Here is a 14,788-nt window from a genome sequence, read left to right on the forward strand (position 1 = left end):
AAAACCAATTTTGATATTTCTGTACAATAAAATACTCCTCAGCAGTAAGAAGAAATAAACTGTTGACACACAGCAAGATGGATGAAACTCGAAAACATTAGTACAAGCAAAAGAAGCCAGATGCAAAATAATACATACTGATGACTCCATTCTTGTTAAATTCTAGAACAGGCAATCAATAGTGAGAAATAAGATGCATGGATGTGTGGGGCCAGTGTGGGGAGACTGACTGCAGAGGGACAGGAAAGGACTTTGGTGCGATGGAAGTGTTGTGTGGCTTCATCATGGTGGCGGATCCATGGGGTGTATACATTGGTCAGAACTCAACTAACTGTGCATTTAAAAGTGGATGCATTTTGTTGTATTTAAATTATACCTCAGTAAAATTTGTTGAAAATTATAATGCCATAGTTTTATGTCATAAGAAATCCAAAATAACAGCTAAGATGGTATCCTTCTCATATAAATTATGTTAAATAACTATTTGCCAATTAATGAAATATATTAAAATGATTGAGTGTTCTTATTAAATTGTTCTATAAATCACTAGGAATTTATATAAACAATTTTCAAGTCACTGTAATTGTACCTTTCACTGAATCCTGCAGAATAAAATGCTTTCCTAGACATAACACTTAAACGTGATGATGAGTTTTGTTATCACTATAATTCTTAATATTTTAATTTAAGAGAGCGAGGAAATTATTAATTTATAAAAACCTCAAAATCACTCTACCTGTGATTTCCTTTCATAACAGTCACTCTCTATAAAATAACTGCCAAGAGAGAAATGGAGTCTATAGGGGTTAGGTGTTACTCATCAGTCATCATTGATATGTCATTATCATCAGAAGAGCCAGAGAAGCCTATGTACCTGCAACGGCACCAGCGGCCCTAAGGTGGTACTAATACCCACTTTTGCAGCCCCAACAACCAGAAAGTGAGGTCAGAGCAGCCAGGTGACCAGGTTCTGGGCTTCCAGAAACAGCTGAGGCCTCCCCGAGGGCACTGGGATTAGATGTGAATTTCCCTCCTTGTGAATTTCCCTAGAGAAGAATTTCCCTAGATAAGGTTTTAATTGCTCTAAAACACTAGTACCCAGCATGAGGCATCACTCACTGTAAAGAAGGACAATGTCATAAGACCTAATTCCCCCTACACAAGACCTGATAAAGTCTAAATAAATTATCTTAGGCCCATATGACTCTGCATCAGGGTTTCTCAATCTCGTCAATATTGACATGTTAGGTTAGAGAATTCTTTGATTCTTTGTTGCTGAGGGCCCTGTCCTGTGCAGCACCCCTGGCCCCTGCCTTCTAGATGCCAGTAGCACCCCCCTCCCTGAGGGGCAATATTGCAACCAGTTGAGAATGTCTGTCTTAAACTCAGGCCTAAATTACTAGAAAGGCTGATATCACGCTAAATAATATCTCCGTTCCCCTGGATCAGGGGTTCACAGACTGAAACCTGCATCAGAATGTCCTGGCCGGCTTGTGAAAACACGGATTGCTGCCACCCGCCATTCCTGATTTGCTGGCTAACGCATTTCCAGGTGATGCTGATGCTGCTAGTCAGAGGACCACACTTTAAGGACCACTGCCCTAGATAATAACTAAGTTGCCCAGGTGGCGCTAATGCTGCATCCCTACCTCACCAAGGAAAGAGCCATGAAACCAGCCGGAAAGGCATGCGGGGTGGGGGGTGAGGGAGGTGGGGGTGTCTCTGGGAACAGGGCCCTCCCTCCCTCACCACGTCCTACACCACCTCACTTCCTTCTTTGCTGTGAAGAGTCAAAGGAGTTTCTTACCTTCCCTGCCTGTCTACAGAAATCTCTCTACAAAACCTCCAACCCTGATACACAGGGGTTTTAATGTGGTCAGAAATCCCTAACATTAGCATTATCAAATGCACATATGAAGTCCCAGTTAGTGGGAAAAAACAGATAAACCACTTTTACTGGTGCAGGATTTCATGGAAATCCTTCTCCATTGAATGTCCCCACCCCAAAGGAATAAGACTCAAAATTAAGAGATTTTGTTATTTCATTTATCATTATTATTAATTTAAGACATAACCATGAGTTTAGTATTAAAATAAAATCTTGATTGGCTGTCCCTTTCACAGAAATCTCTCAAAATAAAACACTTTCTGACAGATAAGACATTAAACAATTTTGAGTTATTAATGTTAATATTTTTATTAAGGTAAAAGCAGGAATTTTTTATAGAAAAATTTAAAAGCAACTGAACTAGTTATTATGTTCATAGAAGTACCTCAACGTAAAATACATGCCTGCAAACACGGGCGTTTTTCAGTCCTGGGGCATGAGAACAGGTGAGTCTCAGGCAGGGCTGCCATCTCTAGCTGTTTCTTTTTTGAAGATGGGAAAGGCAAAGGACAGAAGACCATCAACTTGGATAAATACTTCATGAATCCTCATGCTTGAAATTAGAAAACCTTCAGCTTCACTCTGGAAATTATTACTTCATTGCAAGTTATTACTTTAGATATTAATCAGCAAATACACTATTGCAACCAACTTTAAAAGATAAAGACAAAATTGTATTCGTGACTTTTTTAAGGGCAGCTGATAGAATACGTCCAATTACAAGCTTGGTGAGTGAAGAGAATATTCAGTTATTCGGTTCCTTACAGATTTTTAAAAAATTAAGTATCTTAAAGCTTTTGATAGAAATCGTATTGCCTTTAACAGCCACAGACATCAAAGCATCTCTGCCCTATTATATATTTTTTATACAATTATGGCTCTCCTAAACTAATTTGCACTGTTTTAGAAATGTTTTTATGTGTAATCCAAAGATGATCGGCCTATTTTTCTGCCTATTCAGTTATAGAAATTGCCACCAAGTAATGGTTTGTTAATGAAAATTATCTTAAAGTCAAAGGAAGGTGCGCCCAGAGTCAGAGTAATCAATCCACACGCATGCGCGGTACTATTTATTTGTTCACAAAATGATTAGGGGACAGACATTATGGTGTGTTTGTTCTATATTCGTGTTATGTGGAGGTTTATATACTGAAGTTCAGTTATGCCACATTCACGGGGAAACGGATCGACACTCCATTCATACTCATTACATAAAAATCTCTTTAAAGTTTCACAGGGAAATGAACATAACACCACTGTGACCAGATGTCTCTGGCTGAGTTTCAGAGATTTATTTCTTTTTCTTCCATATTACATCAAATATCACGTGGTCCTCGAGTGGTCCTCCCGGTCCCCTGTGACAGGTCGGGGGTCACAGCGCCTTCGGCGGCAGCCCTTTCCCCTTGGGAACGCGGAAGGAATAACGCCGCTTGCTGTCGAGGCGGGGGGAACACTTGCTTGCTTCTGACGATCATCTGATTCGGGAAATACAAGTTCATCTCCATCTATATGTATTTTAAAACAAACAAAAAGATGGTGTTCTTTAAACTGTCAAAATTCCTCCCATCCGTTAATCTCACATTTTCTCACATTAATCTCACAACCGTTAATGAACTGCACAAATACCATACTGCTCCGACTTTGAAAAGTTAAAAGTGGATGAATACGGCAAATTTATCAAGAATCTAAACAGAGCACTGATGAACAGAATGTAATGTTCAATTTAAGCAATAGTTAAAAATAAATCTATCGTGATGTGTATCTATAAAACAACATCATTGCACCGGAGGGAGAGACCAATTGCCTTGGTGTCTGTCCTCTTTGAGTTGCCCTCTCGTTCCTATGCTACCGGTTTTCTCCTACCAGATTTTTGTGGCTTAAGGGCATTAGAGTCTTCTGTTATGCTGCAGGGTGAAGCATGAAGGGCGAGTCTTTCTGTAAACGGTTAGGACTACTGTACGCAGGTGGAGGAGCGTAGGGGCGGGGTGAGGTGGGCCCAACTCCCCTCCACCGGGTAAGAGTCTCTCCTCACTGCCTCTTCTGATCTTGGAGGAGGAGGCAACTCTTCTTTGGACTCCTCAGAGCCCAGGGCCCGCTCTGTTTTAGTTCTTAATATCTAGAAGTAAGTAGAACTGTCACCCAGAAACCCTCAAAACTGTCTTAGACTTCAAAAAGAAAATGAGACAGCTTGTTATGGGTTAAATTGTGTCCCCCCCCCCCCCCCAAAAGGGTCTGAAGTCCTAACCCCCAGACCCTGTAAATGTGACCTTATTTGGAAATAGGATCTTTACAGGTGACTAAGTTGAGGTCATTGGGATGGGCTCTAATCCAATATGATTGTGTCCTTATAAAAAGGGGAAATTTGGACACACACACATACACAGGGAGAATGCCATGTGAAGATGAAGGTAGAGATCAGGGGTGATTTATCCACAAGCCAAAGAACTCGCAGATTGCTGGCAAATCGCCTGAAGCTAGGAGCGAGGCCCGGGACAGGTTCTCGCTCACAGCGCTCTAAAGGAGCAAACCCTGCTGACACCTTGATCTCGGACACCTGGCCTCCAGGTGTGGTCCTGTGTTATGGCAGCCCTAGCAAACTAATACTGAGCTACACTAGGTATTCCATCCTGTAAACAAAATAAGAAAAAAGAGGGAGATGAGTCCATGTGGCTTTTCTCACGCTGCCAATCTGCTAGAGTCTGAAAACATAGGTGGGAGAAGTTGAAGTAAGGCTGCGAGGTGGGCTAACGTTCTGCTTTCAGCTGGCCCACTGCAGCCTGGTGCACTTCCAGGCCCAGAGCCTGCTGGGAAGGGAATGAGTTTTCACAGTGAGCATTAGAAATGGTGATCAGCGCTTCCAGCTGCTTGTGTCCGACCACGCCTAGATGAGTCCTGCTGAAAAATGACTGGAGTGTGCCAGAAGGACATGTTGTTATCTGTGCAGCTACGCTAGGATGAGTGAGAACTACTTTTTGCCATGAGTGCATCGAGCCACTGTGAGTGGAGAACGCAGACATCAAGGGCAGCTCCTCTCTACTGGCTAGCTCTGTGACCTTGGGCAGTCAGCTAGAGACATGGTTTCATAGAAACAGTTCTACTAAGAAGAAGAAGTCTTTTCTTACTTGTCATCTTATTTTTGAAATATATTAATCTAATTGTCTCCAAATGTAAAATATTTAGGGATCCTTCACTATTCAAGGGTCGAACCTAAAATAATAAAAAAGAAGATTACCATTTCAACAAATACTTAAAAAAATTGTTATAAGGCTATTTGCTTATATATAAAGCATTAATTATTCAGATATTCTATTTAAACTCACCCTTCAAGATAAAATAGTCTCAAAAAAAAAAAAAAAACCAGCTAGAAAAACATCAATCAAAGGGAATGGATGGTGTTACAAACGCATATTGATAAAATTTCATAAACATGAACATCATAGGTTAATAAAATCGGAAATAACTAACAAGTAGAAATATATTTAATTTTTAAATTAACTTTAAAAAAACCATTAGTAACTAAAAGGTTATCCTGAGAAGACTCTTCTGCTTGTGAATTCATTTTATCTGACAGTAAATGTGACTGGTTCGCATTTTGAAAGCTGGGAAAGTGTATCTTATTGTTTTCTGTAGTGGAGTTGTCTTCACAAAAGCTTTTCCCACTCTGATATTGTTTAAAGTAGGGCAAGATCTCGCAGACAATTGTGACTACTTCCTTCATCCTTTTCCTACATAAACTCCTTTTCGATGGTTCATGCTATTCCCCAAATTTAATTATTCTTAAATCTTCAGTGGTCTTCTCTCAACAAAATGGCAGTTTTTTACTTTTCGATTTTTACCTATGTTTTAAATTATTTGTAGTAGAGATACAAAATTTTTATTTTACTGTGAATCTGTGAAATCCTCGTTGAGAATCTGAAAGACAACTTTGGTCATACACTTTTTCATCTTTTTTTGCCTGTAAAATTTTCCTTCACTGGATGCAAAATTATACTGTTAAGTGAAAATTAGTAATAAATAAAAGTAACTAAACTGAATGTGGGAAGTAACATCTATATTGCATGATGTAAGTAAATATATCATTTATATGAATAAATAGTACATTTATTTATATCATGACAATCCTACTTTATAGAATGCAACTAAATATCACAAAATAGCTCCTGTTGTAGTAACAAAATTAACCAGTTCAACTTTTGGTGTTTTTTTTTTTTTTTACTCTTAGTTAAGCCTCCAAATTAGCAGGTACAGTAAATGCACACTGAACCTTCCTGTTTCCATTTTCAGCCAGTAATTCATTAGTCACATGATCTCAATGTACAATCACCTTCTTGAGGGGGACGGTCTGGATCCATTCCGTGGAGTTCACGTCAAAGATGTCCACTGCATTTTCACTGTACACTGAGAGATATGGGGCATTGTAACCTGGAAGGAGGGCAGGAGGACAGCAAGCGTGGGCTTCATGATTCATTTTTTAATTGGAATTTTTGTTAAGATAATTATAGATTCACACGCAGTTGTAAGAGATAATACAGAAACATCTCTTGTACACTCTGTCCACTTTCCCCCAACATAACATTTTGCAAAACTAGGATACTGACATTGATAGAGTTGACCTACCCATCTTAGGCAGATTCTCCAGTTTTACTAGCACTCGTGTGTGTGTGTGTAAAGTCTGTACAGTTTTATCAGCTGTATGGGTTCATGTATCCACCACCACAGTCAAGATACAGAATAGTTCCAACACTACAGGATCCCCCAGGGTGCCCTTTTAGAATCCCAACCCCTCCTTCCTGCCTCTCCCTCCTTCCCTAGCCTCTGTCCTCCATTTCTAAAATTGTCATTTCAAAAATGTTATATAAATGGAGTATTCATGGTTAATTATACATGCTAGGCCCAAATGCATTTTGAAAAACACATCAGATTGGAAACCTAGAAGAATCCCATTGTAATATTCTTATTATCACATAGTAGCTGACTCAAAGTATTTTTTTAAATAGACAGGGTTTAAATAAACAAAAACAATCTAAGTAAATGATGCACATGGGTCAAATGATAGAGTGCAACACATATAGTAAAATTCTGGCAAAAAGCTTTCTAACACTCTCATCTAACAGCAGCTTTATTAAGTAACGTCATAACATTTCAAAATCTGTGGCTCCTAAACTAGTTCAGCTCACGACAAGAGTATGGTATAAGGTTAGAAAAGTATATGTGGAGAGTGAAATTAATGAACAAAGCATTGAAAACTTCCGGCTAGTAAGATTTTTGGAACTTTCTACTTTGTTAATAGTAAACTCTTATGGATCCTAAATATTCACCTCTCAACATGAATATGTCTCGCCATTAGAACAGCCTCAGTATAAACAACAACTCTTCCCATGCTCCTGTTGTGCCATCTCTTTGCTTTTTCTTATAGCCAAACCCTTGCAAGTGTTATCTGCCGTCCGTGTCCTCCACTATCAGGCCTACTCACACCTCAGTCCATGCCAATCTCCCTTGTGCCGTAAACCCTCTACTAAAACTGCTCTCACTACAAGTCATCAACCATCAGTTGTTGCTAAAACCAACCGGCACGTTTCAATCTTTGTCTCATTTGACCGTTCAGGGAACTTACCTCCTGGAATTCTCCTTCTCAGTTTCCTCTGTGACCATCCCTCTAATAATTGCATTTCTTGGTTCTCTGATCTATGCCCGCTTCTCTTCTCATTCTCTTTACTCTCCCACTGGCAGTATAAACTCAGCATGTCCAAGAAATCAAGCTGACAACACCAGAAACTAGTCATCGATTTTAGCACAAGTGGGATGACCAGACGTCATGGGCCCTGATCTGCTTCAGTATGACATACAGAGCACTATTTATGAAGGATTCTTACTAAAAGCCTTTAGAGTGCCTTTTCAGCCATAGGAAATTCAGGGTGTAGAGGAAGAAGTTAGAAAGCATGAGGAAACAGATCCAGATTGTGGAACATCCTACAGGATAACAAATCAATGGTGTGGAAGACCACTCAAGATTAGAAGATATTTAAGAGAGAATAACAACGTGCAATGTGTTATTTGCATGTTGTTCTTTGGACCTTCTTTGGATTCTGATTCCAAGAAATACTACTATGAAAAGAGACATCTTTGTGATAATCAGAGATATTTGAATATGGACTGTATGTTGGATGATAAGAATCATTGAGGGGGCCAGCCCTGGGGCCTAGTGGTTAAGTTCAGCATTCTCCCCTATGGCAGCCCGGGTTTGATTCCCAGGTGTGGACCTACACCACTTGTCAGCAGCTGGCCATGCTGTGGCAGCAACCCACATACAACATAGAGGAAAATTGGCACAGATGTTAGCTCAAGGTGAATCTTCATCAGCAAAAAAAAAAAAAAAAAAAAAAAAATCATTGGTGATTTGATGATAATAGCATCATGGGTGGTGATAGCAATGTGGTTTTGTGAAAAAAATGTCCATATTTTTCAAGGTGCAAGCTAAATCGTGTAGAGGTGGAATGACAATAATGTCTGGGATTTGATTTAAAATACTTCAACGATGCAACAAAAAAGAAAAAAGTTATGGGGCCGGCCCAGTGGCGCAGCGGTTAAATTCACACATTCCACTTCTCAGCAGCCTGGGGTTTGCCAGTTTGGATCCCGGGCGCGGACATGGCACCCCTTGGCAAGCCATGCTGTGGTAGGTGTTCCACGAATAAAGTAGAGGAAGATGGGCATGGATGTTAGCTCAGGGCCAGTCTTCCTCAGAATAAAAGAGGAGGATTGGCAGTAGTTAGCTCAGGGCTAATCTTCCTCAAAAAACCAAAAAGAGAAGAAAAAAGTTAGATTATCATAACCCTTCCTCCCCTGCCCATCTGAGTCTGCCCCATCTCGTGTTTTATTATCTCAGTAAATATCAGTGGCATCCACTCATTTGCTCAAGTAGGAAATTTGAGAGTCATTTCTGATTCTCTTGCCTCTCAGTTTCCACTTTCAATCAAGTGTGAAGTTTTGTCAATTATATCACCTCAGTATCCCTCGGATCCTCTCCTCTCCATCCAAACTGCCTCTATCATCATAATTTTAATCCACAGTTTCTACAACAACCTCATAATTGGTTTCTTTTTTTTTTTAAAGATTTTATTTTTTTTCCTTTTTCTCCCCAAAGCCCCCCAGTACATAGTTGTATATTATTTGTTGTGGGTCCTTCTAGTTGTGGCATGTGGGACGCTGCCTCAGCGTGGTTTGATGAGCAGTGCCATGTCCGCGCCCAGGATTCGAACCAACGAAACACTGGGCCGCCTGCAGCGGAGCGCGCGAACTTAACCACTCGGCCACGGGGCCAGCCCCTCATAATTGGTTTCTTGACCTCCAGTCTCACCTCACACTATCTTTAATCTCACCATTGGAGCCTAGAGATTTCTCTGAAATGCAAATCAAACTATGTCAATCTTTGCATAAAACCTGTGATCCAGCTCATGAGAACCCCTCCAGCCCCATCTCTTGAACTCTCATCTTGAACTCTATGCCTGAAACAGTCTCAAATTATTATAGCTCCTCCTAAAATCCGGCATGGATGGCCTGTTCCAGTTATGACAGAGTAGCTGGTATTTGACTTACCCTCCCACCGTTAATAACTATAAAACTGGACAAAATATATGAAGTAACTGTTTTCAGGTATTGGATACAAATAGCACAGGACTGCCATCCATAAAAGAAGGGAGAGACAGGAGATGGGTTCCACGTTCCCCTAGCTTTTTGCCTAAGGGCAATTTCCAAATTGCTGTGCAGGAAAATGGAGCCCAAGTGGACAGTAGAAGTTTTGCCAGGCAGAGGAAACAGATTCTAATGTATCCGGAATTTCAAAGGCAGAGTACCAAGAATAAAGGGCCATAAAAAGATGCCCCAGAAATCTGCGTGGCAGTTCTTCCAAGGTCCCTGGCCAAGTCCAAAGGTGAACACGGACAGAGCAAGACTCCACGAGACCTGCTCAGGGCACTGAAAGATGGACAGAAATTTCATAGGCAGGATGGTGCTGGAAAGATGTTAGATGTCTGGCTCAGACAGAGCCTGTTGAGACTCCAGAAAGGCCATTCTTTAGGAATAAGTGCTAAAACAAAAGCAAAAATAGGCACACCCTAGCAAAATCTGAATCCAAGCCTCAGCAAAACTCTGATAATCCATCACTAGATTAATTACCTCCCAGAACAAAGCACACAACACTCTGTAGAGTAAGATATGATATAATCCAGCATCTCTGTCATAGCATTCATAATGTCGAGCAGAGGATAAAAAATAATAAGACATGAAAAAGCAGGAAAATAAGATCCTTATTCCAGAAAAAAAATAGTCAACAGAAGCAGACCCACAGATGAGCCCAATGTTGGAATAATTTTAAATAATTATGATAAATTGTGAAAAATATAAACAAATCAGCAGATAGGGGAATTTCAGTGAATAAGTGGAAATTTCAAAAAAATAATTGAAATTATAGAAAGAAAAATATAATACCTGAAATGCTTAACAATTTCTGGATAAAGTAGGGAAAAAAGATCAGTGAAAATGAAAATGGAGTCAAAAATTATCCAAACTGGAGCACAGAAAGAAAAAAAGATTAAAAAATCAAAACAAAACAGAGCCTCCATGACCTGTGGAACAATACCAAGGAGCCTAGTATACATGTAATTGGATCCTGAGAGGAAACAAAATAGGTTAGAAAAACTTTTGAAAAGATAATGCCTAAAAATTTTTCTAAAATTTATGAAAGATATAAATCTTCAGATCCAAAAAGTTCTGAAAACCCCAAGCAAAATATATACAAAGAAAAGCACATCTAAGCACGTCATAGTCAAATTGCTGAAAACCAAAGACAGAAAATCTTAAAAGCAGCCAAAATGAAAAGACCAGAGAACGGCAATAAAAATGGTTGATTTCTCATCAGAAGAAATGAAGTCAGAAGACAACAGAATGACATTTTTAAAGTGCTGAAAGAAAAAAACACTTTCATATTTTTAGCCGGCCTTCCCCCCACCCCCCCAGGTTAGATTAAGTATCCATCCTGGGTTCTCCCGTAGAATCCTGCACTTCCCCATCACAGCACTTGCTTAATTATCACTCTCGTCTCATGACTGTAATCTTCATGAGGATGCAGACTATGTCCATCTTACCGTGTTTAATATTGTGCCCTTAACCCTTTGCCTAGTAAGTTGCTTGTATTAAGTACTCAATTACTATTCTCTAAGCGAATAAAAAGGGCTATATTTAATTTATAAAATGATGGCCTGCATCAATAAAATATGAACTAGGCTAAAATAATTTAGGGACATTATGTGTATACTTTACATAAGCTAAACCTTAAAAGCAAAAAATAATGTACTTAGTAACTATTTCTTATGGTCTGTTAATGCTTATGTGTAATGTATTTCCAGTGACCCTGAAGGTACATATTTAGGAGCTGATAAAAAGCAACAACTGGGATTAAGAATATATTCATGGTAAATTGTCCTATGAATATAGTAAAAATTACAGGCTAAGTTATTTCAAAGGTATTACTTAGATATAACTTCATTAGGGCTATTCTACTTAAAAAGACAGACAAGAAAAATCTTCAGTGATATTGTTTTAAAAAATAAAAGCTGTCATTAACAATATTTCGACCTAGGATGTAGAGTTGTAATAAAAAGGCAGGAAAGATGCGGAAAGACAAGGGAACAAATTGTAAGATAGCCTTACGGCAGTACGTTGGAGTTGCTGGCCACATCAGTTCAGCTGGCCTGGATCTGAGGCCCCTGCTGTCAGTGTAAATTCCAATGCTCTTAAAACATAACAGATATTCAATACTGGAGATCTCAATTGCACAGAGAGCATCCACTGGTTGACGTGCAATAAACGACAGTGTAGGGTCGTGTGAGTGGAGCATCCTGTATGGGATTCCTTCTCTCTTCAAAGGATATCTCAGGAATCCTGACTGGAATCCTATACAAAGCTGTTCACCGAAGATGGCCATCCACTGGACATTGGTTGGCGTTTGGAGCTCTTTAAATTTTCTGTGAGAAATTTTCTTGCTTTGAAACAGCTCATAACAGAAGACATGGCTTTTCCGAGCTACACAGAGGCATGTATGGGCTCCTTGGCACACTGTTCCAGAAGTCATGGTCTGGCACCCTTTGGTTTCTACCAGCTTGTGAACATCAGTCTTTCGTCCATCCAAAGCTGACATAGGAAACAGTTGCACATGGTGACGTCTCCCTGAGATCACTGCAACCATCTGGCCATGAGGGATGAGCTCAATCTGATGAATATGCTTCATGTCACCAACTCGGATAATTTCTATACAAATAAACATAATTGTAAGTCATTTTCAAATTCAAACTAATTTCTATTTATTTCAACCGTTCTCCCAATTTTACCCTAAAGCAATTAAGAAAGGTTCCAATAAAAATGACCTGATAAATTTTAATGTCATCAATTTGAGTAATTTTTCTACAAATATAATGGCATTACCTTCAAACTAGCAATGTTTTCTAATTTACTTTTATTTTTTATTGAGGCATAAGTGACATATAACATTACATTAGTTTCAGGTGTACAACATAATGATTCTATATTTGTATAAGTGATCACCACAATAAGTCTAATTAACAATCATCACCATACATAGTTACAAAATTCTTTTTCTTGTGATGAGAACTTTTAAGATGTACTCTCTTAGCAACTTTTAAGTATGTGATACAGTATTACTAACTATAGTCTCCGTGCTATACATTACATCTCCATGACTTACTTATTTTATAACTGGAAGATTGTACCTTTTGACCCCCTTCACCCATTTCACCCAACCCTCAACCCCCTCTCTGGCAACCACCAATCTGTTCTCTGTATCTATGAGCTCTTTTTCTGTTTTTTAAGATTCCACATATAAGTGAGAGTATATGGTATTTGCCTCCCTCTGACTTATTTCATTTAGCATAATACCCTCAAGGACCATCCATATTGTTGCAAATGGCAAGATTTCCTTCTTTTATATGGCTGAATAATATTCCAGTGTGTGTATGTGTATAGACAGATAGATAGATAGATAGATAGATCTCATATCTTCTTTATCCATTCATCCATCAGTGGACACTTAGGTTGTTTCCACATCTTGGCTATATAAATAATGCTGCAAGGAACATGGGGGTGCATATATCTTTTCGAGCTAGTGTCTTCATTTCCTTCCAATAAGTACCATGAAGTGGAATTGCTGGAATTTCTTCTTTTAATTTTTTGAGGAACCTCCATATGGTTTTCCATAGTGGCTGCACCAATTTACATTCCTACCAACAGTGCACAAGTGTTCTCTTTTCTCCACCAACACTTGTCATTTCTTTTCTTTGATAATAGCCATTCTAAGAACCACAATATCTCATTGTGGTTTTGGTTTGCATTTCCCTGATGATTAGCGTTGTTGAGCAGCTTTTCATGTACCTGTTGGCCATCTGTATGTCTTCTTTATAAAAATGTTTATTCAGATCCTTCTCCCATTTTTTAATCAGATTGGAGTTTTTTTTGCTACTGAGTTGTATGAGTTGTTTATATATTTTGGATATTAACCCCTTATCAGATATATGATTCGCAAATATGTTCTCCTATTCAGTAAGTTGCCTTTTCATTTCTTGATGTTTTCCTTTGCTGTGCAAAAGAATGTTTTCTTATTTTTAAACTCTCTCCAAATTATTACACCAATGAATTTGTCAGTTTCTAATAAAATCACAGACATAAGCACACAGGATAGGTTTGAGAAGAATAAAAAAGGATAAAAAGAGAAGGATAAGATATCAAAAATCATACAGGTAAAAAACGGTAATTATTCGAGAGATGATTTAATTACCTTAATAACAAAATTAGCGTAATAAAACACTAAACTTAGCCTTGAGATTCTAGGCAGTGAGGCAAACACCTCTCAGTGTCTGACAAATGCAAACATACTACTACTTTAAGGGAAAAAAATGTCCTGTTTTTTTCTGGCACTAAATTGATTCCCTTATTACACAAACATTTGTTGAGTGACTATTATGTGCCAGGCACTGTTCTAAGTGTGTGAGATACTGCACCAAACAAAAAGAGACCAACCAAGTCCCTGCCCTCGTAATGGACACTTGGTGGCTCCTTCATGGGCCTCCTCACCAGGACTGAGTCACACACATAGCAGGGGAGGCCTTCGATGGAGAACGTGGCTACTGTCCTTCAGATGCACGGGTCTCCTTTGTCTCATCTATCATTAGGGTTCAAGAGGACAGCTGTATTAGAATGGCTCCTCTTCATTTCATCTAGTCCCCATTTCTCCCTCAAAAACCATGGAAGCAAAGACAAAGAACTCTGCAGTCTTATCTGGGAAATATCCAATTTTATGTTGGTACTCATGGTGGTGCCAATGTAATAGTCGGGGAGAAGGGAACCAAGCAGAACTGTGTTTTCTTTCATGCCCCAACGTGAAGATGATAAACTGAGTCCTTACAGTGGACTTACTAGATAAAATCACCTGTGAAGAGACTTAGACTCCAGGGGATTATGGATCTCTGGAAATTAGAAAAGTCATCATTTGACTTGAAAACACATCAAATCAGATGTGCAAGATTTCTTTTGCAGAAAAAAAAGAGAACAAATCTGATATTACCATCATTAGAATTTAAAGCTATTCCAGAACAGAAAATACTCTCCTTACCATCTATGGTAACGTGCACAATGAACAACCCTTCTTCATTTCCCAGAGCGATTCTTTTGTGATCTACATTTGACACATAAATAAAAATGTCAAGGATTGTGTTTGGCAAACATTAAGTAAAGCTAACAGGATTAACTGGACAAATTTATCAATATTGAAAAAGTTTAAAAGTCAAATTAAATACATATTTAGCATATATAAAAATGAAAAGAAACATAATA

General features: G+C 38.8%; 1 protein-coding gene across 1 annotated transcript in view; it reads right to left on the reverse strand.

The window, feature by feature from the left end:
• Positions 1 to 3,211: 3,211 nt before the first annotated feature.
• The window catches only part of LOC124233858 (serine/threonine-protein kinase MRCK alpha-like), a 59,166-nt gene continuing 47,589 nt past the window's right edge, over positions 3,212 to 14,788 (reverse strand). The window contains exons 12-16 of the mRNA XM_046651114.1: positions 14,568 to 14,630; positions 11,597 to 12,193; positions 6,213 to 6,310; positions 5,011 to 5,095; positions 3,212 to 3,393 (exon numbers count right to left, since the gene is read on the reverse strand). Of these exons, the coding sequence (XP_046507070.1) occupies positions 3,212 to 3,393; positions 5,011 to 5,095; positions 6,213 to 6,310; positions 11,597 to 12,193; positions 14,568 to 14,630 (1,025 nt within the window). The remainder of the gene's footprint in view (positions 3,394 to 5,010; positions 5,096 to 6,212; positions 6,311 to 11,596; positions 12,194 to 14,567; positions 14,631 to 14,788) is intronic.

Source organism: Equus quagga, unplaced genomic scaffold (genome assembly GCF_021613505.1).
Source record: "Equus quagga isolate Etosha38 unplaced genomic scaffold, UCLA_HA_Equagga_1.0 268.1_RagTag, whole genome shotgun sequence".
Lineage (NCBI taxonomy): Eukaryota > Metazoa > Chordata > Mammalia > Perissodactyla > Equidae > Equus > Equus quagga.